The 22,357-nt window shown below is 46.4% G+C and overlaps 2 protein-coding genes across 18 annotated transcripts in view; one reads left to right on the top strand and one right to left on the bottom strand.

The window, feature by feature from the left end:
- LOC150065230 (semaphorin-4D-like) overlaps window positions 1-22,357 on the top strand; it is a 23,928-nt gene continuing 1,571 nt past the window's right edge. Inside the window, exons 1-13 of one of the 17 annotated variants that reach the window (XM_090329807.1) lie at window positions 108-401; window positions 1,127-1,225; window positions 1,538-1,788; window positions 3,294-3,407; window positions 4,255-4,406; window positions 6,816-6,991; window positions 7,074-7,229; window positions 8,585-8,806; window positions 9,751-9,866; window positions 21,124-21,274; window positions 21,533-21,652; window positions 21,793-21,867; window positions 21,951-22,200. In XM_090329807.1, coding sequence (XP_090185933.1) covers window positions 4,350-4,406; window positions 6,816-6,991; window positions 7,074-7,229; window positions 8,585-8,630 — 435 coding nt within the window. In that variant the 5' untranslated portion in view covers window positions 108-401; window positions 1,127-1,225; window positions 1,538-1,788; window positions 3,294-3,407; window positions 4,255-4,349 and the 3' untranslated portion in view covers window positions 8,631-8,806; window positions 9,751-9,866; window positions 21,124-21,274; ... (1 more) ...; window positions 21,793-21,867; window positions 21,951-22,200. The other 16 variants (XM_090329808.1, XM_090329809.1, XM_090329811.1 and 13 more) reach the window with 16 other exon arrangements.
- The window catches only part of LOC150065231 (semaphorin-4D-like), a 19,035-nt gene continuing 18,084 nt past the window's right edge, over window positions 21,407-22,357 (bottom strand). The window contains 1 exon segment of the mRNA XM_090329342.1: window positions 21,407-21,702. Coding sequence (XP_090185468.1) covers window positions 21,407-21,702 — 296 coding nt within the window.

The raw sequence follows: 22,357 nt of genomic DNA on the forward strand, positions 1-22,357 counted from the left end.
TTGCCCAGGCCGACCACTGGCCATTGTGACCCAAAGCCCCTGGACCAGTGGCCCCTCATAGAGCTAGGTCAGAGGCTCTGGCTGAAGGAGATCTATCAAGGTGGGGTCTTAAGCACACAGCCTTGCCCTATCCAGATGTGACCCTGGATAGGAGAGGATGACTCTCACCACTCCAAAGACTCCCAGAACTCTCAGGGATTCAACCTCCTGATTCCTTGTCTCACCAAAGTCAGAAAGTGACACACATCTCTGAGGGACTGCCTTGACAGGGAACACTTGCTAGGAGATCAGATGCACTGAAACAAATGCAACTCCACCAACTCTTCTAGTCCTGCAGAAGGGTTCAGAAAATGCTACTTGATGGTTGACCACGTGCTCCTCTGCTCCACAGATAGATGCAGGTGACTGAGCCTCAGAGAACATGCCCTGGGTCCTAGAACCTGCCCCAGCCCTCCCACGACCCACAGAACCGAGCCCTCTATGTCCTTTCTGTAGACAGCCATGGAGCTAGGGGTCAGACTCACTGGAGCCTGTAGGTGCCCAATTCTGAGAAGCCCTCCCCTGGACCTAGCCTGACCACAGCACCTGACTTCGGAAAAGTGAATCCCAGTGTGGGAGCTCCATTACCCAGTAGATTGAACTTGTGACTTGGGGAGACTGTGCATTCCACGTTGCTCTCTCCTAGCCGGCCTCCCCTCACAACTCCTAATGACTCATCTGACACAGTCATGGCTGTCCCCTGGACTGGACTCTGGTTTAAAGGTGCACCAATGCCATCCAACAGACAAGAGAAAGAAGAGAAAAGAGACTAAAGGAAATAATAGGACTGAGATTCAGCGAAGCGGGTCACTCTGTCCCCCTTTCTGTCTCAGTACTATCAGTGCCACCATGAGTGCCTCCTCCAGCCCCAGTGAATGTATGACCTGCGGAAATGGCAGAGATAAAATTAGACTAGTGAACTTATAGTTTATGCATATCCAGTTTATTATATCCTTAAATAGTCCAACACTACTTGTTCCACAGTCTGTGGAAAAAATAGGCCATTGTATGAAGAGGTCAGGGAGAGAAGCTCAGAACAGACTTTATAATTTGGACAAATAGCCAGGTGATTTTTATTTCCCCCCAGACAGATTGCCTCAACTACATTCAGGTGCTTCAACCTCTCAATGCCAGCTTCCTGTATGTGTGTGGGACCAGCGCGTTCCAGCCCACTTGTGACTACCTGGTAAGACCATGGACTTTCCCTGTGGGTCAGTTGGGGCTCACAACAGCCTGAACAGTGATTAAAGAAGAATGGAGAACTCTAAGGAGGCATAAGATCATTTGTACCCCCAAAACATGCGTGTATTATGAGGTCAGCCATGGAGACATCTCTCCGTGTGTGTGTGTGTGTGTGTGTGTGTGTGTGTGCGCGCCTGCAGGGCGGTCGGGGGGCGGGGGGAGCGGGGTGTCGTTAGTGATGCTTCTCTGTAAAGATTCACCACTCTTTGAAAAGAATGTACAGCCCACATGGCTCCTTTTTGTTCTTTGTCCACAGCTGAAGTGTGGCTCAAGGCAGGGTTCGGGGGATTCATGGCACTGGTGAAACACTCTAGAAAATGAACTGCTGACAGCTGCAGCTGTGTGCTTAGACCCCAGAAGCCTGGCTGAAAATCCAGATGTCTTAGGATGCCTTTGCTTTCATTCAATTGTAGAACTTAACATCCTTTGAGCTTCTGGGAAGAAATGAAGAAGGCAAAGGCAAGTGTCCCTACGATCCTGCACACAGTCACACATCCGTCATGGTTGGTGAGTCCTTCTCCTCAGGCTTTCTCCCTGGAGTTTATGGCCAAATGTTCTATGCTCACATAGAATAAGAAGTCCAATTCCTTCTTTTGTCTTTCTCCCCTGGTCTCATTTCTTTGTGTGTGTGGATGGGGAAGGGAAAGGGCTAGTACTGGGGTTTGTACTCAAAGTCTGGGCACTGTCCTTGAGCTTTATTGCTCAAGACAAGTGCTCTCCCACTTGAACCAGAGCTCTACTTATGGCTTTTTGATGGTTGATTGGAGGTAAGAGTCTCACAGACTTTCCTACCTGGGCTGGATATGAACCATAACCCTTAGATCTCAGCCTTCTGAACAGCTAGTGTAAGCCACTAGGGCTGGCCCCCTGATCTCAGTGTGTGTGTGTGTGTGTGTGTGTGTGTGTGTGTGTGTGTGTGTGTGTGTGTGTGTGTGTTGATACTCTGGCTTGAGTTCCAGGGCCTGAGCACTCTCCCTGAGCTTCTTTTGCTTAAAGCTATCACTTTGCCACTTGAGCCACAGCTCTACTTCTCGGTTCTCTTCCCCCCCACCCCCACGTAGTTTATTGCAGATGAGAATCTCATGGACTTTCTTGCCTAGCTGTCTTAGAACTCTGATCCTCAAATCCTAGCCTCTTGAGTAGCTAGGATTACAGATGTGAGCCACTGGTGACTGGCCCTGGTCTCATTTTAATATCAGCTGCCTCAAAAGTAGGTATTTATCCTTTGGCACAGACTCCTGAAGAAGAGTTGAAATCATCATTCAAAGGGATAGCCACCACTGAGGTAGCAATACTACTTTACATCCATCTTTGGTAATCACTGTTCAGACATTCCTCTTTGGGAGAGAGGTTAGCCCCGGAAACATGAGCTGCCTACAGTGGTCTCATGTTTCAGCAGTGGCCTGTAGCTCTTAGAGGTATGTACTACTATACAGTGCCTAGATTAGAATAATTCCATTCACAGTTTTTCCACTCTATGATGAAGGGAGGTACATTGTATGGCCATTCAACATTTTCCTTTAGTGCAATGTTCAGTGCATTGCACCAATTTCTCAGCACCTGATTTCAAAACAGACCTTGAGTGAGGAGCTTTGGCCCTCCGTATAGACTACATAAGTGTTCTGAGCACAAGTATGGTTGGCAAGGTAAACTATGTTGTTTGAATGAAAGTGTGTGTCAAGTGACAGTGTTTTCAACTTGGGATGGTTCTGTAACATATGGTATAGAAAGGTGCATTTGTCATTCCTTCATTGGATGTGAGAAGTGGTTGCTTGCATCCAGTCACTGCTTGGAAACCTCAGTGATGCAATTGAACATGGCATCCACTGTTATTCCAAAGAAAAGACATGGCTGCAGGAACTAGAGGGCATCTCCGAAGTTGGGAAGCTGCTTTTGTCTTCTACAGTGGTACTTAATTAAGTTACAAAGAAATTTATCTTGATGCCACAAAGGAGGGGTTGTTCTAATTATTTTTTTTAATCTCCCTCTTCCATGTTCCTGGGGTATTAAAGATGGAGAGCTATATTCTGGGACAGAATAGAATTTTTTAGGAAGCCAGTACACCATCTCTCGAAATCCTTCCCACAATGTTTTGCGTGCAGAAGACAACATCCAATGGCTGTATGGTAAGATGCTCTGTAATGGTAAGATGTTACAGTGCACTCTGGGTGGCCACTTCTCTTCTTGTTTTCCCTGACCTTTCAGCATCCTGGACTGTTTACACCTTAGAGGCAATGGAACTTTTCAGAGACTTGGCCAGAAACCAGGGCATCCTATTTGGTTTATTCGATGCTAACAGAGCACTATGTTAAGGTCATATTAACCTCCTATGCTGAGAGATTTCTGTAACTGACCCTTGACTTAATGACAAACTCAGATTTGTCACATTAGGAGTTATTTTGGCATGACAATAAAAGCTCAGGTTTTATGCCACACCTCCAGCGCCTGCTACCTCCAGATGACAGCTGGCTTATGTGTGACTCTGGGAACAGGTGGTAAGGTGCTGGTGATTGGCTTTTTCCTGTGGAGAGGGGAGTGGCCAGAGATATTCTAGGACTCCTTAAAACCTCTAGACAACCTTTGGGGATGGATACTGTGGTCTGATATGCAGAGGCAGCTGACTTCTCTTCAGAGTTGGCCAGAGTCTTAGAGCAACTGCTTCGTTTGGCCAGGGTCAATTGGTTTGGGTCTGTACTTTATAGCAGAAGAGGCTCTGCTTTCCAGCAGGAACATTGTCTTGTAGGGCCAGAATCAGGGCCATCTTTCTGAACTTGAGGACAGTGAGGCAGACATGACTGGGCATGGTACTGTCACCATTCCTGGCTCTGTAGTTTGATTCCAACATGGCACACACACTCCAGATATATTTGTAGGGAAGTCCCTGACCCCAAAGCTGCACTGACTGCCTGTGACACCATGGGAGTAGGTGGTGACACACTCTGTGTAAGGACAATCAGTCTCGTGTCTCTGCAGAGCCTAGATTCCTCTATTCGGATGTGATCCGGAAAAGCTCTGATAGTCCTGGGCATGATGATGACAAGGTTTACTTCTTCTTCACTGAAGTGTCTATGGAGTATGACTTTATTTCCAAGTTAAAGGTCCCCCGCGTTGCCAGAGTGTGCAAGGTGAGCCCTGATCTCCCTGCTGACCTAGAAGTTCTTTCCATTCTGTGGGAGCAGGCCTGGAAAAGCATCTTTTCCTGCCCCCCCCAATCCCTTCCTGCCATATCATTCACTGTTGAGAGGCCTGGCAGGTTCCATATATTTGTTATCAGAACCCCAGCTCTCTTCCCTCCTCCCTCTCCCTCCACCAAGTGTCCACGGGAACTAAGATGACAACGGCACCCAGGCTGCACCCCTTAGCACTGTCCTTAGACCTCCCCAAGGCTGTAGGAAAAGTTAGGCTTTGTTGAGTGTGCCAAGTAGATTCTCTGGGACTTAGAATCCCACTATTAGGAGCTCTTAGTCAACTCAAGAATGAATCACAAATTAGTAAGGGAAGGCTAAGAAGTGAGAACTACACTTCAAAATGTTTATCAGGCCCAAAGCTTGAAGTATATGTGTGTGGAGATATTGGTGGCAAGGATGTATGTTCTTTTTTATTTTTGCCAGTCCTGAGGCTTGAACTCAGGGCCTGAGCACTGTCCTTGGCCTTTTTCAAGGTTAGAGCTCTACCACTTGAGCCACAGCACCACTTCTGGCTCTTTCTATGTATGTGCTACCATGGAATCAAATTTGGATCTTTGTGCATGCTTAGGCAAGCACTCTACCACTAGGCCAAACTCCCAGCCTGGCAAGGATGTCTTAAAAGCAGATGCATAACACCAGACAACTGCCATGGGTAGAGTTAGCAAACCTCAAGGTAGCTTAGCTGGCATTTTAGGAAAGGCAGGGTGACATCAGGACTCACAAAAGATGATTAGCTGCAGCTAATCCTCCATGGAAGTCATTCAGTTCCCAGTTGCCCGGTGACCTTTCCATGAGGTGATCATTATTGGAACCTCTCCAGTCAGTAAGAGTGATCTCATGCCACCGATACACACAATTGGAGGCTTAAGTGTGCTCTCCCCTTAACAGCCTAGCACACGAGACAGAAAGTGGGTGCTGTGTGTATCTGAGTTGTTTGTCTAGCTCTTCTCTAGCCAGGGCTCACTTAGTTATCAGGTTTCTCTTAACCCATGGCTATCTCACTTCCCAGCTTGCAGAGCAGTGAACCACCCCTGTTCAGGCCAGGATGGTGCATGGCAGTCCTAGTGGATGGTTAATGCAAGAGCAGGGCTCCCAGAAGGTATTTGAGCCACTCTAACAGCAGCCCAGCCTGAGGTGTCCGTGCCTTCACTCTCCACCACCACTGTAGTTCCATAGCTGTCAGGATACGAACAATGGACCTACTTTGGCTAATCGTGACACCTAGCCCTGGGATAAGGGTTTGCATGGCATCCATGACCAAGATCATGCAATATACCCCACCAAATTCATGCTATGAGGCTTGGCCTAAGGACTTCTGTCGTCCCCTCAGAATCCTTTTCTTGTCCTGTATCTTGTCTCACTGCCGGTCTGAGATGTGCACTTATCTCCCCATCGATGCCACGCTGTACACACAGACCTCAGATGCCTATGAGTCTGCTAAAACATCAGAAGGAAAAATAAAGGCTTCTTACATGCTTCATCATTTGCCTTCCTATGATTACATGGTAGACATGAGAAAGGAGTAGGCTTGCATTGTGTCCCAGATAAAAGAAGACTCTTTCATGTTATATTCTTTGGCAAGCATGCCTTCTATTTTTAGTTCACTGGTTTCCAGGACCCATTCATTCTAAGAATTCCCAGTGGATGCCTAAAACCACAGACAACACTGAATCTTTATGCACTGTTTTCCTATACACATATGCCTTAGTCTATAAAGTAGATAAAATAAGGCATTAGCTGTAATAAATGATAAATAGAACAGAATCTCAATCTCTGTAACTGAAATCATGGGGAGGTAACCATAGAGAAGGTAGATCAGTTTTATTCTCTCTCAGCCATGAAGTCCTGAGAGTTCACAGTTGACTCCTCTCAGCCCTTGGCCACTGCACAGTGTTTAAGGACCACCTAGTTGTCAGCATGGAATCAGAAGTTTGGATCTGTCAAAGAGGACATGCATCCATTTATCCAAGAGAAGTCTCATGTCTAGAGGCTGCCTGCCACCAACCAGGTCCATATGGTTCACTTACAGGTTATTTGGAGATGGACAGGAGCCAAGAAACAGTCTCATTGATTCAGAACCCAGTGGCATTCAGAGTGCTGTGGAACAGTTGTAACTAGATGAGTTATCATTAGATGAGTTTTAAGAGAGAGGATTTTTATTTGTTTTATTTTGAGCCAGAAAGCCTGATCTGAGCTAGCAGGAAAGTGTCTGCTTTCCTTTTACTCAGCAAGGCTTGTCCAAGTCATGCTATAAACTACTGAGGTTGGGTATTACACCCTGCATGCAGACCACATGCGGATGGGACATCCAGGTTCCCTTACCATGTCTTGTCTCTGGGGTTTCAGGGAGACCGAGGGGGTCTGAGGATCTTACAGAAGAAGTGGACCTCTTTCCTGAAGGCTAGGCTGATCTGCTCCCAGGCAGACATAGGTCTGACCTTCGACATATTACAAGATGTCTTTATACTGCGGTCCCCAGACCTCAAAGAGCCTGTGTTCTATGCACTCTTCACCTCACAGCTGTAAGTGCTGCCCTGGGAAAATGGCATCTGTTCCCCAGTGCCCAGCTTCACTTCATGCACTCACATGGCCTGTCCTTTGCAGGAACAACGTGGGCCTGTCAGCAGTGTGTGCCTACACGCTATCCATGGTGGAGGCAGTGTTCTCTCATGGCAAGTACATGCAGAGGGTCACAGTGGAGAAGTCTCACATCAAGTGGGTACCTACTATGATCTGGTGCCCACTCCACGGCCTGGAGAGGTGAGCAGGGCAGGGGCTCTAAGGGAAAGGTTTTTGTCCCTGTTCAAGAGTCTAGGACCCACAAGTGCAGGGCCTCCTAGAAGGTGAGTCTTCTGGCCACCATGCGTCTATACCATGCCCAGCATCCACTGGGCCTGAGAACTAAAGAGGGCAACTTTACCCTTTTCTGTATATTGTGCAACAAGTCTCAGAACACTCTTCCCAAAGGAATGTGCTACTGTCTATTTTTGTGGAACTGATTTTGCACAATGCAGTTCAGTTTCCTGCAGAGAAACACATAATTTCTCTACCAGTGATTTTCACTGTCATGAACTATTCTGTCTACTAGTCAATAGGAGTCCCTTTTTTTTCTTTGCCAGTTCTGGGCTTGAACTCAGGGTCTGGGCCCTGTCCTTGGACTTTCTCAAGGCCAAAACTCTACCACTTGAGCCTCAGCACTACTTCTGGCTTTTTTCTATGTATGTGGTACTGAGGAATCGAACCTGGGTCTTCCTGCATGCTAGGCAAGAACTCTACTACTAGGCCAAACTCTGGGCCCAATAGGAGTCACTTTTTATTTTCTTCTAAGACAAAAAGAATAAAAAAGAAGTTTTAAGCTAATTTGGATGCCCCACTCATTGTTTGTCATGTAGTAAATGGGCCCTAACCTGTCTCCCCCACCCCTCCCCACCAGCTCTGGATATCTGGCCCTGACCAGACATAATCAGTTCTTTCTTTTGTGTGCACTGTGTTCAATAAAAATTAGTTTCTTGTACTCACTAACTTTGGGAAGGTCCCAAATTTTAGGAAGCTGGCACCATTTTTCCTCTTTCTCTGTTATTATGGTGGGAATGCCCAGTCTGAGGGTCATATACAACCTGAGAAATTATTTGGCACATGATGGGGCAGCCATGAAAACTTCCAGTCGGTCTTATTGGTTGTCTCTAGCCTGCCTGTCTATTATTGATAATATTAAATGGCTGGAGAATGATGTTATAAATATCCAAAATGGCCTCTAGAAGAAAAAAGTTGCTTACCCTTATTTAACATTAGACTGTTTTTTGTCAATGTTTGTTAGAATCCTCATCTTTATGGGAAAATTATTATGACAACATGCCTTTAATTTCCAAAGTTTGGAAATTTGTTCACTGGTAGTTAATTCTATACACTGATGATCTGTCAAAATCAGTCACATTGTATGGATGTGAGTTGCATCCTCTGGCTTCTGGGAAGAAGTTCTTTAGCTATCCTCTGTCACCATTCTTTGGAGACTAGTCAGTGTGGATCCCTCAGTGCTATACTTTACATGATTCCCAGCGCTGTCCTTGATTGGTGATGGACAGGCATGTTCACCAGGGAAAGTTTTGCCTTCACAGTGCATCAACAGCGAGACACATGCAGCCAACTACACCAGCTCTTTGAATTTACCAACCCAAACACTGTTATTTGTTAAAGACCACCCTTTGATGGATGACTCAGTGACTCCATAGACAACAGGCCCACATTCATCATAAAAGATGTGAACTACACCCAGATTGTGGTGGATAGGACCCAGGCTCTGGATGGAACCATCTATGATGTCATGTTTCTCAGCACAGGTAGGTTCTGGGGAAGTCACAGTCAAAGTGTGTCTGTGTCCTTGGGTAAGAGACTGGAAGTGTACTTAAGATCCTTTGTGGGTAGATCTGACATCTCTCTTCAGGTAGGCCAAGTAGTTATAAAAGCATGAAAGAATTATGGCATCTGGGCTTCCAGATCTCTATGACTAGAGAGCTTGTTTGAACATTCAAGGCTTGGCCTGCATCTGGGATGGGCTCCTGCAAAGAAGTCCCTGTTGTGGGAATGGAGTGATACCCTTGAGTGCTGCAATTGTGAGCACTGAGCATCCTGGCATTTCCTAAGTGCTGCTTGGAGGCTTTTTTCCTATCCCTGGAAGGAGCCAGGCTGAGATAGGTCCTGATCTGTGGCTGGGGATGGGGGGAATACACTTCCTTTAGGACCAGTACTCTTGCCACAGCAGCTGACAGAGCCTTAAGCCCACCCTGAGGACTTCCCAGCTGATTTGTATGCCCTAGGAATAAAAGCTTATGCTTTGTGTGCCAGGAGTTTGGCCTAGTAGTAGAGTACTTGCCCAGCATCCATGAAGACCTGGCTTCAATTCCTCGGTACTGCATATATATATATATAGAAAAAGCCTGAAATGGTGCTGTGGCTCAAGTGCAGAGCACTAGACTTAAGACAGCCCAAGGACAGTGCTCAGGCCATGAGTACAAGCCCCAGGGCTGGCAAAAAAAAAGCTTATGCTTTGTAAGAAAATCAGAATAACCTGTAACTTGAGTTTCAAATAGATTATTTGTCAGAGGCTTTCTCTTTTAGTTCTTGTGCAACACTGTCCTCTTAATCGAAGCATCTAATTGAGGGAGTAATTTGGGAGTGCAGAAGGGGGAGTATTGGCTCCTGAGTGACCTTGGTGACCTTGATTTGGTGACCTAGGTGTGTCCCTCTGGGGCTGCCTCACTGACCTGTGGTTTTGGCCTTGCAGATCAGGGCACCTTGTACAAAGCAGTCAGCCTAAAGAATGGTATGCATGTCATTGAGGAGACACAGCTTTTCCAGAAACCTGAACCAGTTCAAACCCTACTATTGTCTTCGAAGAAGGTAACGGGGCCCAGACAGCAGGTCTGGTGGCTGCCTTGGTGCGTGGCTTTGCAGGGCTGTCATGTGATACTGGCTAAGCTAGTGTTGGCCATGCTGTTTTTCCTGGCCCAGATGTGCTAGCCTTCAGAATGGAGGAAGGCAGAACTAGGGAGACAGAACTTCACTGAGTTCCTACAGCACAAGGCCAGTGTCAAGGTGAAACAGTCCTTGCATCATGGGAAGGAATGTTCTTGTTACCTGAACCAGTGAGATCAGACTGTGTTGGCTCTATGTCATGGTAAATACAGACTTGTCCATGTATGAACTCCTAAGAGAAACAATAGGATACTTAATAGCTCATTATTGACATCGTGCTTCCTCCTGAATGTTTTCTGCTAAGAAATTGACAGTGGATTCTGGAGGATGGGAAGCTGGAAGTCTGGCCTATAGGCCCTTAATTCAGCCTGTAGCTCCATTTATCCTGGAGAAGACATAGAATAGGCTTCCTCTTAGACTCTGGTTTTAGCATGCCATGAGCTTGTTATGGTTAATAATAATAATAAAAATAATCATCATCATATTTTTTCTGTTCACCTTATAAAAACAGCAGGGCCAGGCATGGATGGTCCATACCTGCATATCCTAGCTACTCAGGAGGCTGAGATCTGAGGATCATAGTTCAAAGCCAGCCTGGGTAGGGAAATCTATGAGACTCTTATCTCCAATTAACCACCTAAAATCTGGAAGTTTAGCAGTTTCTCCAGGTGGTAGAACATGAGCCTTGAGGAAAAAAAAAAAGCTCAGGGACAGTGCCCAGGCTCTGAATTCAAACTCCATGACCACACAAAAAAGTACAGCAAAGGTATCAATGTATGTGAATGAATGTACCTTCTCTCTGGCAAATATCATGTAACCCTTTTATTAAGCACAATAAAAATATTTTTTGAAAAAAAGTATAGCAAAACCCTTTACCTGGAGAGTTGTATAGGAATGGCTTAGGTTGGAAGTATTGGATTTCACCCTGCTGATTGTAGCTTACCATCATCCGTCACATTTCCACCTGGCTGTGGAAAGTGTTACTACCCTCTTTTACACCTAAAATGGAGCAACGAAGAACAGAATGTAGACAAGTCCATTTCCTGAGGGCTGTGTATTGGCCTTGTTTCCCTGGGCAGCCAGCCATGTGCTCTGCACCTCTGATTCTTCCCCATAGACTGGCAGGAAAGGTACCTCCTCTCTGGGTCACCGTGACAGTTCCACAGCCTTGTGAAGCACCACTTCCACAGTGAGAAGCTGTGAGCTATGCCTATACCTGTCTCTACCAAAAGGTGGCACAGAGCAAGAGACTTGCTCAGTTCTTGTCTGAATGCACCACATACACCATGCATCTATCACGTGTACCCCGTATCCTACCACATACTCCACACATGAGATCAGACATACATCCTATCACACAACACACTACATACACCACAGACATGCTGTGTGTTCACTACATTACACCATACTCATACAGCCAGTACCCCACCACATACCATACATACATATCATAGTAAACATACACAGACACCATTTGTCACACCACAGACTTTACACTTACCACATGCAAACCACACACATCAAACACCATGCATAACAAAACACCACACACTATACTACATATAACATACATTCTCCAGGAACATCATATCCAACATCACACAACTACATGCACCACATACTTAGCACACACACACACACACACACACACACACACACACACACACATCTAAACAAGCAGCTGTAGCAGGGATCCACAAGCATCAGCCCCTGTGGGTATGATATTTCTAGAAATTCTGCCTGTGGGTACCAGTGCAGCTAGCTGACCCCAAACTCCTGGGACCACAGCAGGCAGAACTCCAAGGTGGCCCTTCATGTGGATGGATGCTCATGGTGTGATGGTAGACTAGAGAGTCGCTACAAATACATGCATCAGTCACCATACAACCCAAGGCAGGCTCCCACTGTCTCCCTGAAAAATACCTGGCAGACAGAGCCCAAAGGGCACCTGTAGCAATGCGACTTTATACAGCAACAGGACCCCAGTGCCGACAGTGTTTAAGCTTCAGGACCAGCCAACAACCAGCTCGGAGAGCTCTGTTCAGCCTCCTGACTCTAGCAACTCAAACCCCAACCCGTGTAAGTGTGTGGTAAGCAAGTGGATGGGGAGAAGTCAGGGTCCAGGCCAAGCTAGGCTGCTGAAACCTCTACAGGTGAGGATATTAGAGAAGGGTTCTACTGGACCCCTGGACAAAATAGTGCCTTCTTGAGGATATGTCAGCCATGAATTATGGGGAACTTCCACACATCCTTGATGGAGGCAAACGTGGATGTGTACGTGTGTGTCTTTACCCTTTTTGTGCCTGTTGTCATAAAGCATGGAGTGATTAGTACATGGAGAGGCCTGGAGCAGCAGCTACACAGGAGTGTGACCAGTGGCCCTGGGTCAGGGAGAGATGGTCTGATAGGGTGATCACTGTGGCTGACAGGATCTCAGCACAGCCATGGCTATGTGTCTAGGTGATGGGGTCAGTGTGGGAGGGGTTTACTTCAACCAGACAGCCATGCGCTTTACACATGTTCCTTATAAAATACAATTTTGTTTTTATTCTTAAAGCGCTGCACAGAAAGCTTATTTCATTAGACAGATAATGAGTCCACTTCCTTTTGGCCAAGGCCTCCTGTCTGCTTTCTCTTAGTTGCCCCCTCCTGTCCCCACCCACAAGTTGTATAGTTCATTTTCTACATCATTTCTACTGAGTACCACGCGTGCATTTGTTTATCCTTTGTCCCTCCATTTCTGCACCCAACGAGACTGAAACAAACAAACAGAACAACAAAAAGCAAAAGCAAACAATACATTCATGAACCAACCACGTTGGTTCTTACATTAACCCCCCTCTCCAGCCCAGACGGTGACCCTACCTGCTGATGCCAGTCAACTTCATGTCCTTTTTAAGCACTGCCCATATCATCCCGCATACTCAGACTTGGTTGGTGAGAGAACACCAACCTCCTCCTCTGCCCTACCACTCTCCAAATGATGCCTATAGTTCTCACAGTGCCACACAGCCTTGGCCCTCAGCCATGGCAGACTGAAGGAATGCCCGTGACAAACATTCCAGGCGGCTCCTATCTATCCACGGTCTGAACGTGGCTGGTACACAGGGTACTCTGCACTTGATTCTACAGCCCAGCGGTGATGCTCTTGACTTCATCTCTAAGGGAATGCGAAGCTCATGTGGAACCAAGGCCAGATTTTAGGAAGCAGCATTGGGTTCCTAAATGAATGTATATGGATCTAAGCTGTGGGAAGTTAGACTTTGGTAGAGGGTGTAAACCTTAATCTTGGGCTAAATCTTAGGGCTTGACCATATGCCTGTTTTAACTGCTCCAGGCTGTCTGCATTTCTTGGCACATGATCATTTCCTCCATCTTCACAGCAAAGGGTAGATCTGATTTTTTTTTTTTGCCAGTCCTGGGCTTGGGCTCAGGGCCTGAGCACTGTCCTTGGACTTTCTCAAGGCTTAGCACTCTACCACGTGAGCCTCAGCACCACTTCCAGCTTTTTTTTTTTTCTTTGTATGTGGTACCAAGGAATTGAACCCAGGTCTTTGTGCATGTTAGGCAAGCACTCTACCACTAGGCCAAACTTCCGGCCCAGAATCTGAATATTTCATGTCATGAAGGCTGCTTTGGCATGAAGACTACTGAGGACTGAAGGCATGTGAGAGAGAGCCAAAGCTGGATACTCTACACGCCATCCTTTCTGTCTAAAAGCAAGGCATACGTTCCCCTTTATAGCACAATCGGTAGCAGTTGGACATGAGCTATGAGATTTGTAAAAAGAACCTGAAAGGCACAATCCTTTGTTCGGTGTATACATGATGAACTATCCTTCTCTTGTTCTCTTTTTCTCCATCTCTCTCTGTATCTTGCACATTCTCTCTGCCTGCGGACTTGTTCATTTGCTTACTGACATGCTTCAAGCTATATTCCTAAGGTTAACTTTCCTCTGGAGTATTGCTCATCTGATGTCCTTCATGTAGTCCTAGTGAAAAACAGTCCCTGGTTTTATCAGTTGAAAGTGGGCTACTCTGACCAGACATACCTTTGGCCATCACGATGGCACTCTAATCTCACTGTGTTTTTCACTCTGTTCCCCTGGGGGTTTCCTTAGCTGGTCATGTGCAGAGTGAATCCTGGGACATGTCATAATTCTTGGCTTTCCCTGTACAGCCTGCTCCTGTATAGGAACTTGACACTCCACACTCCTAAACTTGCCAGGTGCCTAAGTGGGTATAATGCCTGGGTGGATGTAACGATTTGTGTTTCAGAGGCAAGCCACTTCCACCTTGAAAAGACCATTTTTGTATATACTTTCTAGTATCTTTTTTGGTGGGGAGAAGGGGAATCTTGGGGCTTGAACTCAAGGCTTAGGTACTGTCCCTAAGCTTTTAATTAATTAATTTATTTTGTTCCAGGCTAGTGATCTACCACTTGAGACAGCTCCAATTCTACCTTTACTCAGAGTTTCTTGGAAACAAGTGTCTCAGGGATTTTCCTGCCTGGGTTGACTTTGAAAATGCGATCCTCAGATTTCAGCCTCCTGAGTAACGAGGATTATGTTCATGAGCCACCGGTGCCTGCAAACTTCCTATTCTTAACACACCTTGAAATCAATCTCATATTTTTTTTGCCAGTCCTGGGCCTTAAGCTCAGGGCATGAGCACTGTCTGTGGGCTTTCTCAGGGCTAGAGCTCTACCACTTGAGCCACAGCACCATTTCTGGCTTTTTTGCTATGTATGTGGTACCAAGGAATCGAACCTGGGTCTTTGAGCATCCGAGGCAAGCACTGTACCACTAGGCCAAACTCCTGGCCCCAATCTCATATTTTTGAAACTGGATTGGAATCTCTTGCAGAGAACAATCCATGTGGCAGCAAATGTGGAAACAAATGTGGCATCTGCTTCCCTATTCCCATATTAGGAAGACTAGATATTGCTCCAGCATAGGTCCTTGCACAAACAATTGTTATCTACCATATTGCCCAGTCCCTTCCCCAAATTTACTATCCTTTTCCTTGTCTAGTCATGTTTGTGCAGTGTTTCACCTTTCCATAAAGTGGAATGTCAGCCTCATTCTCACTGCGTCTTTGAATTGTCACTGCTTTTCTCTGTAGCACCAGTAAGAGGAGATATTAAAACTTGCCTAGCTTCTCCCTTGGGCCATCTAGAGTCATCTTCTCATTCCAGGGTCTTTAATGCAATCATATTTGGAAAATCCTACCCTTTAACCAGGTAACCTAAGTTCCCCACAGTACTCACCTTCCCTCTGGTCTACAGAGCAGTTTCTTATCTTTTGGGGTTGTTTCTGCCCAGACTTCCTTGCCATGTCTCTATTCCCAGGCCAGTGTATCTCTTAATTTTCTAACTTTCACCAACTTGGGCCATCAAAACTGGATGGCTGGTATGCACTTCCATTTATAGACCCCAGAGGTGTGACTCCACCTGCAAGGCCACCCTCGCTGTGTGTCACTGACTACCAGCCAGCCGCCATTCCTCTGACGTAGGGGCCACAAGTTTCAAAGTTTCCATCAGATCTGCAACCACACAGCCTGGAGCCTGAAGTCTGGGCAAGCCCCTGCCAACCCACACAGAACTATTTTGCAGGAAGACATAAAAAGACAAGCAAGCGTGAGCTGGTCTGAGCAGCACGGCGAACAACCTGCTGTCATTGTCATTCACAGCCCACCATAGATCAGTGTCTCCAACTGACCATATTTCCATCTGGAATGGATTTCTAAACCTGCTGCATTTGCAAAAGCCTGCATGCTTTCATTGCTTACAAAATTACACTCCTTTTTTGATTGCTGTCCTTAATGTACTATGTTATCTCTCATCTCTTTTGCTGTCCCTTGGTTATCTCATATTGTTACAATATTTCACCTTGTTAACTGATATATTTTATATGTGCTTAATTGGTTATTTGAAATTGGATAGGGAAGGAGGAAAATCAAGATGATCTGATGGAGGGTGGGAGGGAAATGGGGACCATGTCATGAGAAAGGGTATCAATGTGAAGTTATGCACCTTTTGTCTGGTGACTATAATGTAACCCTTCTATTAATCACAATAAAAAGTATTTCAGGGCCGGGAGTATTTGGCCTAGTGGTTAAAGTGCTTGCCTAGCATGCATGAAGACCCCGGTTCGATTCCTCGGTACCACATACATAGGAAAAAGCCAGAAGTGGTGCTGAGGCTCAAGTGGTAGAGCTCTAGCCTTGAGAAAGTCCAAGGACAGTGCTCAGACCCTGAGCTCAAGCCCGGGACTGGCCAAAAAAAAAAAAGTATTTCAAAAAAAGAAGAGTGGGAGGAGGGAGGGAGGGAAATGGCGACTATGACATGAGAAAGGGTATCAATATTTGCGAAGTAATGTATCTTCTATCTGGTGAATATAATGTAATCCTTCCATTAATTACAATAAAAATATATGAAAAAATTACACTCCTTTTTTAAAGCTCAAGTGTCATGTTTTATTTTTTCAAAATTTAGCAAATTAACTTAAAAATGACTTTGCTGGAAGAATTACTCAACCAACTGTTACCTTTTCCTCTATGGAAAGATGTTACAGTACAATAGAGTCCCAAAATATACATTTGTCACCTTTTAAACAGAGAGAGAGAAAATATTCATGTGAGAGGCACAAGTTTCATTAATATTGTCCCAACAAATAGATGGGAAAGTATAAAAAATTATATCAGTTGGCCCAGTCCCCATGAAATAGCCAGCCCCCACGCCCATCCCCCACGAAGATCACATGCTGCCACATTTCTCAAAGCTAAGCACTTTAAGGCACATCCTATTGTGTCCTGCCAAGTCTTGCAATGTCATGAACCTCAAGACACATCATGCTTAGTTCCTCTTTTCCAGCCTGGCTCCATCCCTACTTGGGGAAAGAGGAAATGCAGAAGGAAGCAAATAGGTAGACGAGGAAAGGAAGGGCCCAGAGCCAGCAAGCCAGAGTGGTTATACGTGTAAGGCTTGCCGAAAGGAAACTCCACGCAGTTTAAGAGGTGAAGGTTTTTTTGAGAGAGAGAAAGAGAGAAAACAGACCTACAGCCGCACAAGATGGAGTCAGGTGGAAGAAAGAGAGCTTATGGCCGGAAGTGAGACATTATATAGGGGGAGGAGTGTGGCTACAGCGGGAGCGGATGTGACCTCAGAGGATGAAGAAATACTTCAGACTGGGGGACCTCCCACTGGGGGACATGACAGTTGCCAGGGTTACAGTCTGGATGGGGATTTCCAGGGTGCACAGAACGCCAAGGGAAGGAATCATTTCTCCCAGGCAGACCTAACATTCCCACTTTCTGATAATTATAAAGGGGCGCCGACTCTTTCTGGCTATTTCCTGCTGACAAGGGGCGTCGATATTGGGGGACGAAGGTGAGGATGTTATCCGTCCAAGAGAAGGAAACAGTGACTGTCCCATGGTAATAAGCCTGTGTCCCTGGATGAAGTCCAAGAGAAGTCTTATGAGGTCAAGTCTAAACGATAAGAAAGAAAAACTTGAGTGATTTAGAGATAACAAAAGCAATGAGGTGAAGAGGAATACAGAGGAGATCTAATGGAGGGGGAGAAGGGAAAACAATTAGCTCGGCATTACTCACCCTCATCTTCTTCTGAGATACGAGGCAGGTTTACCTTGGTAGGTCTGATAGAAGGGCAATCATACCTTTGTGTCATCATTGGTATAGGAGGTTCAGGAACAGAAGCAGTAGCCCTCTTTACTCTTGACAGATGAATCCTCTGTGGCTGTCCATTGAGCTTCACTGCAGTAGGAGTGGTCAATAGGACCTGGTGTGGGCCTGTCCACTTAGGATGTAAACCAGATGGATCAAGGGTCTTGAGAAAGACTTGATCCCTAGGCAATATTGGAGGAGAAGGGAAAGGGCCTTGGTGGGGCTGGGGAAGGCATTCAGCAGCATGTTGGCGTAACATGTGTCTAAGAAAAGTTAGGACAGGAAGATAATCCATTAATGGAGCCTTTGTGCCATCAGTGGGGAAATTTCCCAGGAGGAAAGGTCTTCCATACATTAGATCAAATGGGCTAAGAAAAGTAGGACTCTGGGGGAGGCACGTAAGCGAGTGAGAGCAAAAGGTAACAGTTCTGGCCAGGATTGCTGAAGTTCTAAAGAAAGCTTGGTGAGTTGTGTTTTTAGGAGAGCACTTGCTCTTTCAACCTTTTGAAGACTGGGGTCTATAAGGAATGAGAAGGTTCCACTGGACATTTAAAGAGGCTGCTACCTGTTAGGTCACTTTGGAGATGAAGTCAGGTCCATTGTCAGATTGAAGTGACCTGGGTAAACCGAACCTAGGAATAATTTCTTTTAGTAAGACAGAAGTGACAGTATCTGCAGTCTCTGATGTTGTGGGATAAGCCTCTATCCATCCTGAAAAAGTATCTACCATAGTTAGAAGGTATCTCTGTCGCTTACATGGGGGCATATGACTGAAATCTACCTGCCAGCCTTCTCCCAGGGTATGCCCCCGGAGTTGGTGTGTGGGGAATGCAGCTGGTCAGAAACCGCCCTGTGGGGAAGTAAGGGAACAAATAGGACAGGTTTGGGTAACAGTTTTTAGTCATGTGATTAGGCCAGGACAATAGATTAAAGATTTCAGAAGGTGGGAAAGAGGCTTGTATCCTATGTGTAGGGCCTGGTGAATCTGAGACAGGAAGCTGTCTGCTTGTGTTTTGGGAAGAACTAGTCGTCCTCCCAGGGTCCTCCATCCCTGCGCTTCCTGGGAGGCTCCCTGTTGAGTAAGTTCCTCGAGCTCCTGTGGGGTATAAGAGGGTTGGATCGGAGGCAGTACCAGGAGTAAGGGAGCTGGAAGTTGTCTCTGGGCCGCTAGCTTTGCCTCCTGGTCTGCCTTTGAATTACCTACCCTGATGACATCCGGTCCTGTCCCATGACCCCGGCAGTGAATGACGGCTACCTGTTGGGGAAGGGAAGCCGCTTCCAGGAGCTTTAAGATAAGTGGAGCATTAGTGACAGGGGTGCCTTTTGTGGACAGGAAGCCTCGCTCCTTCCAGATGGCTGCATGGGAATGGAGAATATGATAGGCGTATTTTGAATCTGTATAGATGTTAATCCTCCGACCCCTAGCTAGGGTTAAGGCCCTAGTGAAGGCTATAAGTTCTGCCTTTTGTGAGGTGGTGCCAGGGGGAAGGGGGCTGCTTTCAATAATGGCGTGATTGTTAACAAGAGCATAGCCTGCAACCCGACTGCCCAGGGAGGTAGATGTGGAACTGCCATCAATATACCAGGTGTCTTCTGGGTTAGAGAGAGGCGCGTCCAAGATACCTGTAAAGTGGGGTGTGAGTTCTGCCAAGGTCTCTGTACATGAATGAAAAAGAGAGTTAGAGTTGGATGGAAGCAAAGTGGCTGGATTAAGAGGGGGGCAACTTTCCAATGAGAAGTTGGAATTTTCAATGAATGTTGCATGAAACAACCGTAAGCGGGAAGGGGAAAGGGAGGACAGAGCTTTATGAGATAAAAGGTCCTTTAGTCTGCGGTGGGCTGGCCGAATGTGAGTTTTGTGCTCCTCTGAGCCAGAGTAGCTGCTGCGGCCACAGCTTGAAGGCATCCTGGCCAGCCTTTTACCGTTGGGTCCAGCTGTTTTGAGAGGTAGGCCACAGGTTTGAAAGATGGGCCCGACATTTGTCCAAGAGCCCCAAGGACAATTCCCTGCCTCTCAGTGACATAGAGTATAAAGGGTTTTGAAAGATTGGGTAGAGCCAGTGCTGGAGCCTAAAGAAGTGCCTGCTTCAGTACTTTAAATGGGCTATCAGTGGGATTTGTGTGGTCCGGTGGCTCTTGTTGGGAGCCCTTGTTTGCCTCATAAAGCGGTTTGGCCAAGGTAGCAAAGCCAGGTATCCAAATATGAAGAAAGCCTGCCAGTCCCAGGAAGGAAAGAATGTCCTCCTTGGTTTGAGGGCCAGAGAGAGGCTTTTCTGTCAAGAGTAATTCTGCTCTCAGTGGGAGTTATGGACAGACCCAGATATGGTACCTCTGGCTTTGTTATCTGGGCCTTGGAAGAGGAGACTCTATATCCTTTGGACAGTAGAAAGTTAAGGAGGTCAGCTGTATGTTGATGAGCCAGCTCAAGGGAGGGGCTGCAGAGCAAGAGGTCATCCACATACTGAAGGATGACACTAGGAGACACTTGAAGAGAAAGGAGATCCCTTGCTAATGCTTGTCCAAAAAGGTGAGGGCGGCCCCGAAAGCCCTGGGGGAGGACTGTCCAGGTCAGCTGTTGTGCCTGGGAGGTGTCCCCGGTTCAGGCAGCAAATGTAAGGCTTGCCGAAAGGAAACTCCACGCAGTTTAAGAGGTGAAGGTTTATTGAGAGAGAGAAAGAGAGAAAACAGACCTACAGCCGCACAAGATGGAGTCAGGCGGAAGAAAGTGAGCTTATGGCCGGAAGTGAGACATTATATAGGGGGGAGGAGTGTGGCCACAGTGGAAGCGGATGTGACCTCAGAGGATGAAGAAATACTTCAGACTGGGGGACCTCCCACTGAGGGACATGACAGTTGCCAGGGTTACAGTCTGGGCGGGGATTTCCAGGGTGCACAGAACGCCAAGTGAAGGAATCATTTCTCCCAGGCAGACCCAACAATATGGATAAGAAAGTAACAGTCTAAACAGGTCAGCATGACTTCAACTTTATTAGATCCATTCCCAATGTGTAGGGTTCGAAATAGAAAAACAAAAACAAGACTAACAAAATAGACGGCTGCACCAAAAAATGACGAATTCACATCACATTGAAGATGACGCTGTCACATAGACATAGAAATAAAGTTATGGAATAAAAATTCTCCTGATAATGGACGTTTCCAGATGAGAAGGGAGAGAGTAAGATGAGCATGAAAATCATACTACCCACTTACATCTTTAGTAACAGTCACAGAAGTCACTGGGAATGGGGCTGGGTACACACGACTAGCCCTCAGTCCCCCGGGGCATCCGAGTTGGTGAACCTCAGTTCACACTTGGCATTGACTAGCTTTTGTCTGGTGGAGAGCTCACTGGTCGTCCATGAGTCTGGTCACTCTGTGGAGACTCTGCTCGTGTCCAGCGCCAGCTTGGACTGCTCTCCATTCTGCTGGGAGCAGCTCATGAGTTTCACCAGGTCAGAACAATCCTAACTGGGCTTCTTCCTGACTAGCAGGCTGAGCAGAATTCCAAGCACCGTCTGAGCAAGTAGCCTTTATAGCAGACATAGGCCCAGAGGAAGAGGAGGAAGAGGAAGGGGATCATGAAGGAGCCTTGGTCGCTTGGCTTGAGACACACTACCGTCTTTGAGTAGGGGGAACTGTGTTGTGAGTATTTTCATGGTGTTTAAGGCTTGGGAAGGGAGATGACGGCTCTGGGGGATGGTGGTCTGAATGGCTAGCATCGAGGGAAAATCATCCAGGTGGATGGCACTTTGTGTTACTCTACATTTTCCCTTCCTAGCAGTCAGGGTTCAGGCCATTTTTCGCCTCCAGTATATATCTCTTCAGCACGTGAGAGATGGTAGTGTTGCCCACCCTCTCCACCGACAGGCAGCTGTATATCCCGTTGTCTCTCTCTGACAGGTTGAAGATGATCAAATTTTTCGTACTTGGAAAATTGTATTTATATCCTATGATATTCAACATGTTATTCTGGAACTTCCATACTACCCGGGCTGTGTTGGACTTCTGGGGGCATTTGAGGTATGCTGTACAATGCTTGGCATAAAAAATCTTCTGGTAATAATCTACTCCTAGAACAAAAAAAGTAGTGTGTGTAGGTGTGTAAACTCTATGGTTGCAAGTATATTCACCTACCTCCAAAAATAAAATAATTTCCACAGATTAAACAGAGCTTTGACCCATTGCACAAGATGAAACTTCAGGAGCACTAAGACGAAGACATACATGACCAAATGGTAAGATGAGCTCCAGACAGCAGCTCTTGGGAACAAGCAAACAAGGGAGCTCTGAGCAGCAGAAATCTCATCTCCTACTCTAGGTCCCAGGAAAAAGCTCATCAGCCAGGGAGGCCGAGGTCTAATGAGCTGCACATCTGCTGACCCTGAAGAGGCTTACGCTGGGTGTCTGTCTCCCCTTCTTTTCCATCTGTCCTCTCCAGAAGCCTGCTGTCTACTCAGAGAAATGAGGACGAATGGGACAGAGAATCCCAGCTTCATTCAGTCCCTGCCTCTGGTTACCCAGCTGACCTCCAGGAGGCGGCCAAGGCCAGATGGAAGCCATGAGAACCAGTTAAGGATGGGAGGGCTCTTGTCTGAGGTGCTTGAGATTAGATGTGTTTTGGATTTCTTTGGAATATAAGTATATGTCACATTAGGTGTCCAGAAATCATTTGTTTCAAGTGAATCTAATGGGCATAGTCTGAAGGGAAATGTATACAATTTTTTA

Source organism: Megascapheus bottae, chromosome 3, assembly GCF_031878675.1.
Source record: "Megascapheus bottae isolate mThoBot1 chromosome 3, mThoBot2.hap1, whole genome shotgun sequence".
In the NCBI taxonomy this organism is placed as follows: domain Eukaryota; kingdom Metazoa; phylum Chordata; class Mammalia; order Rodentia; family Geomyidae; genus Megascapheus; species Megascapheus bottae.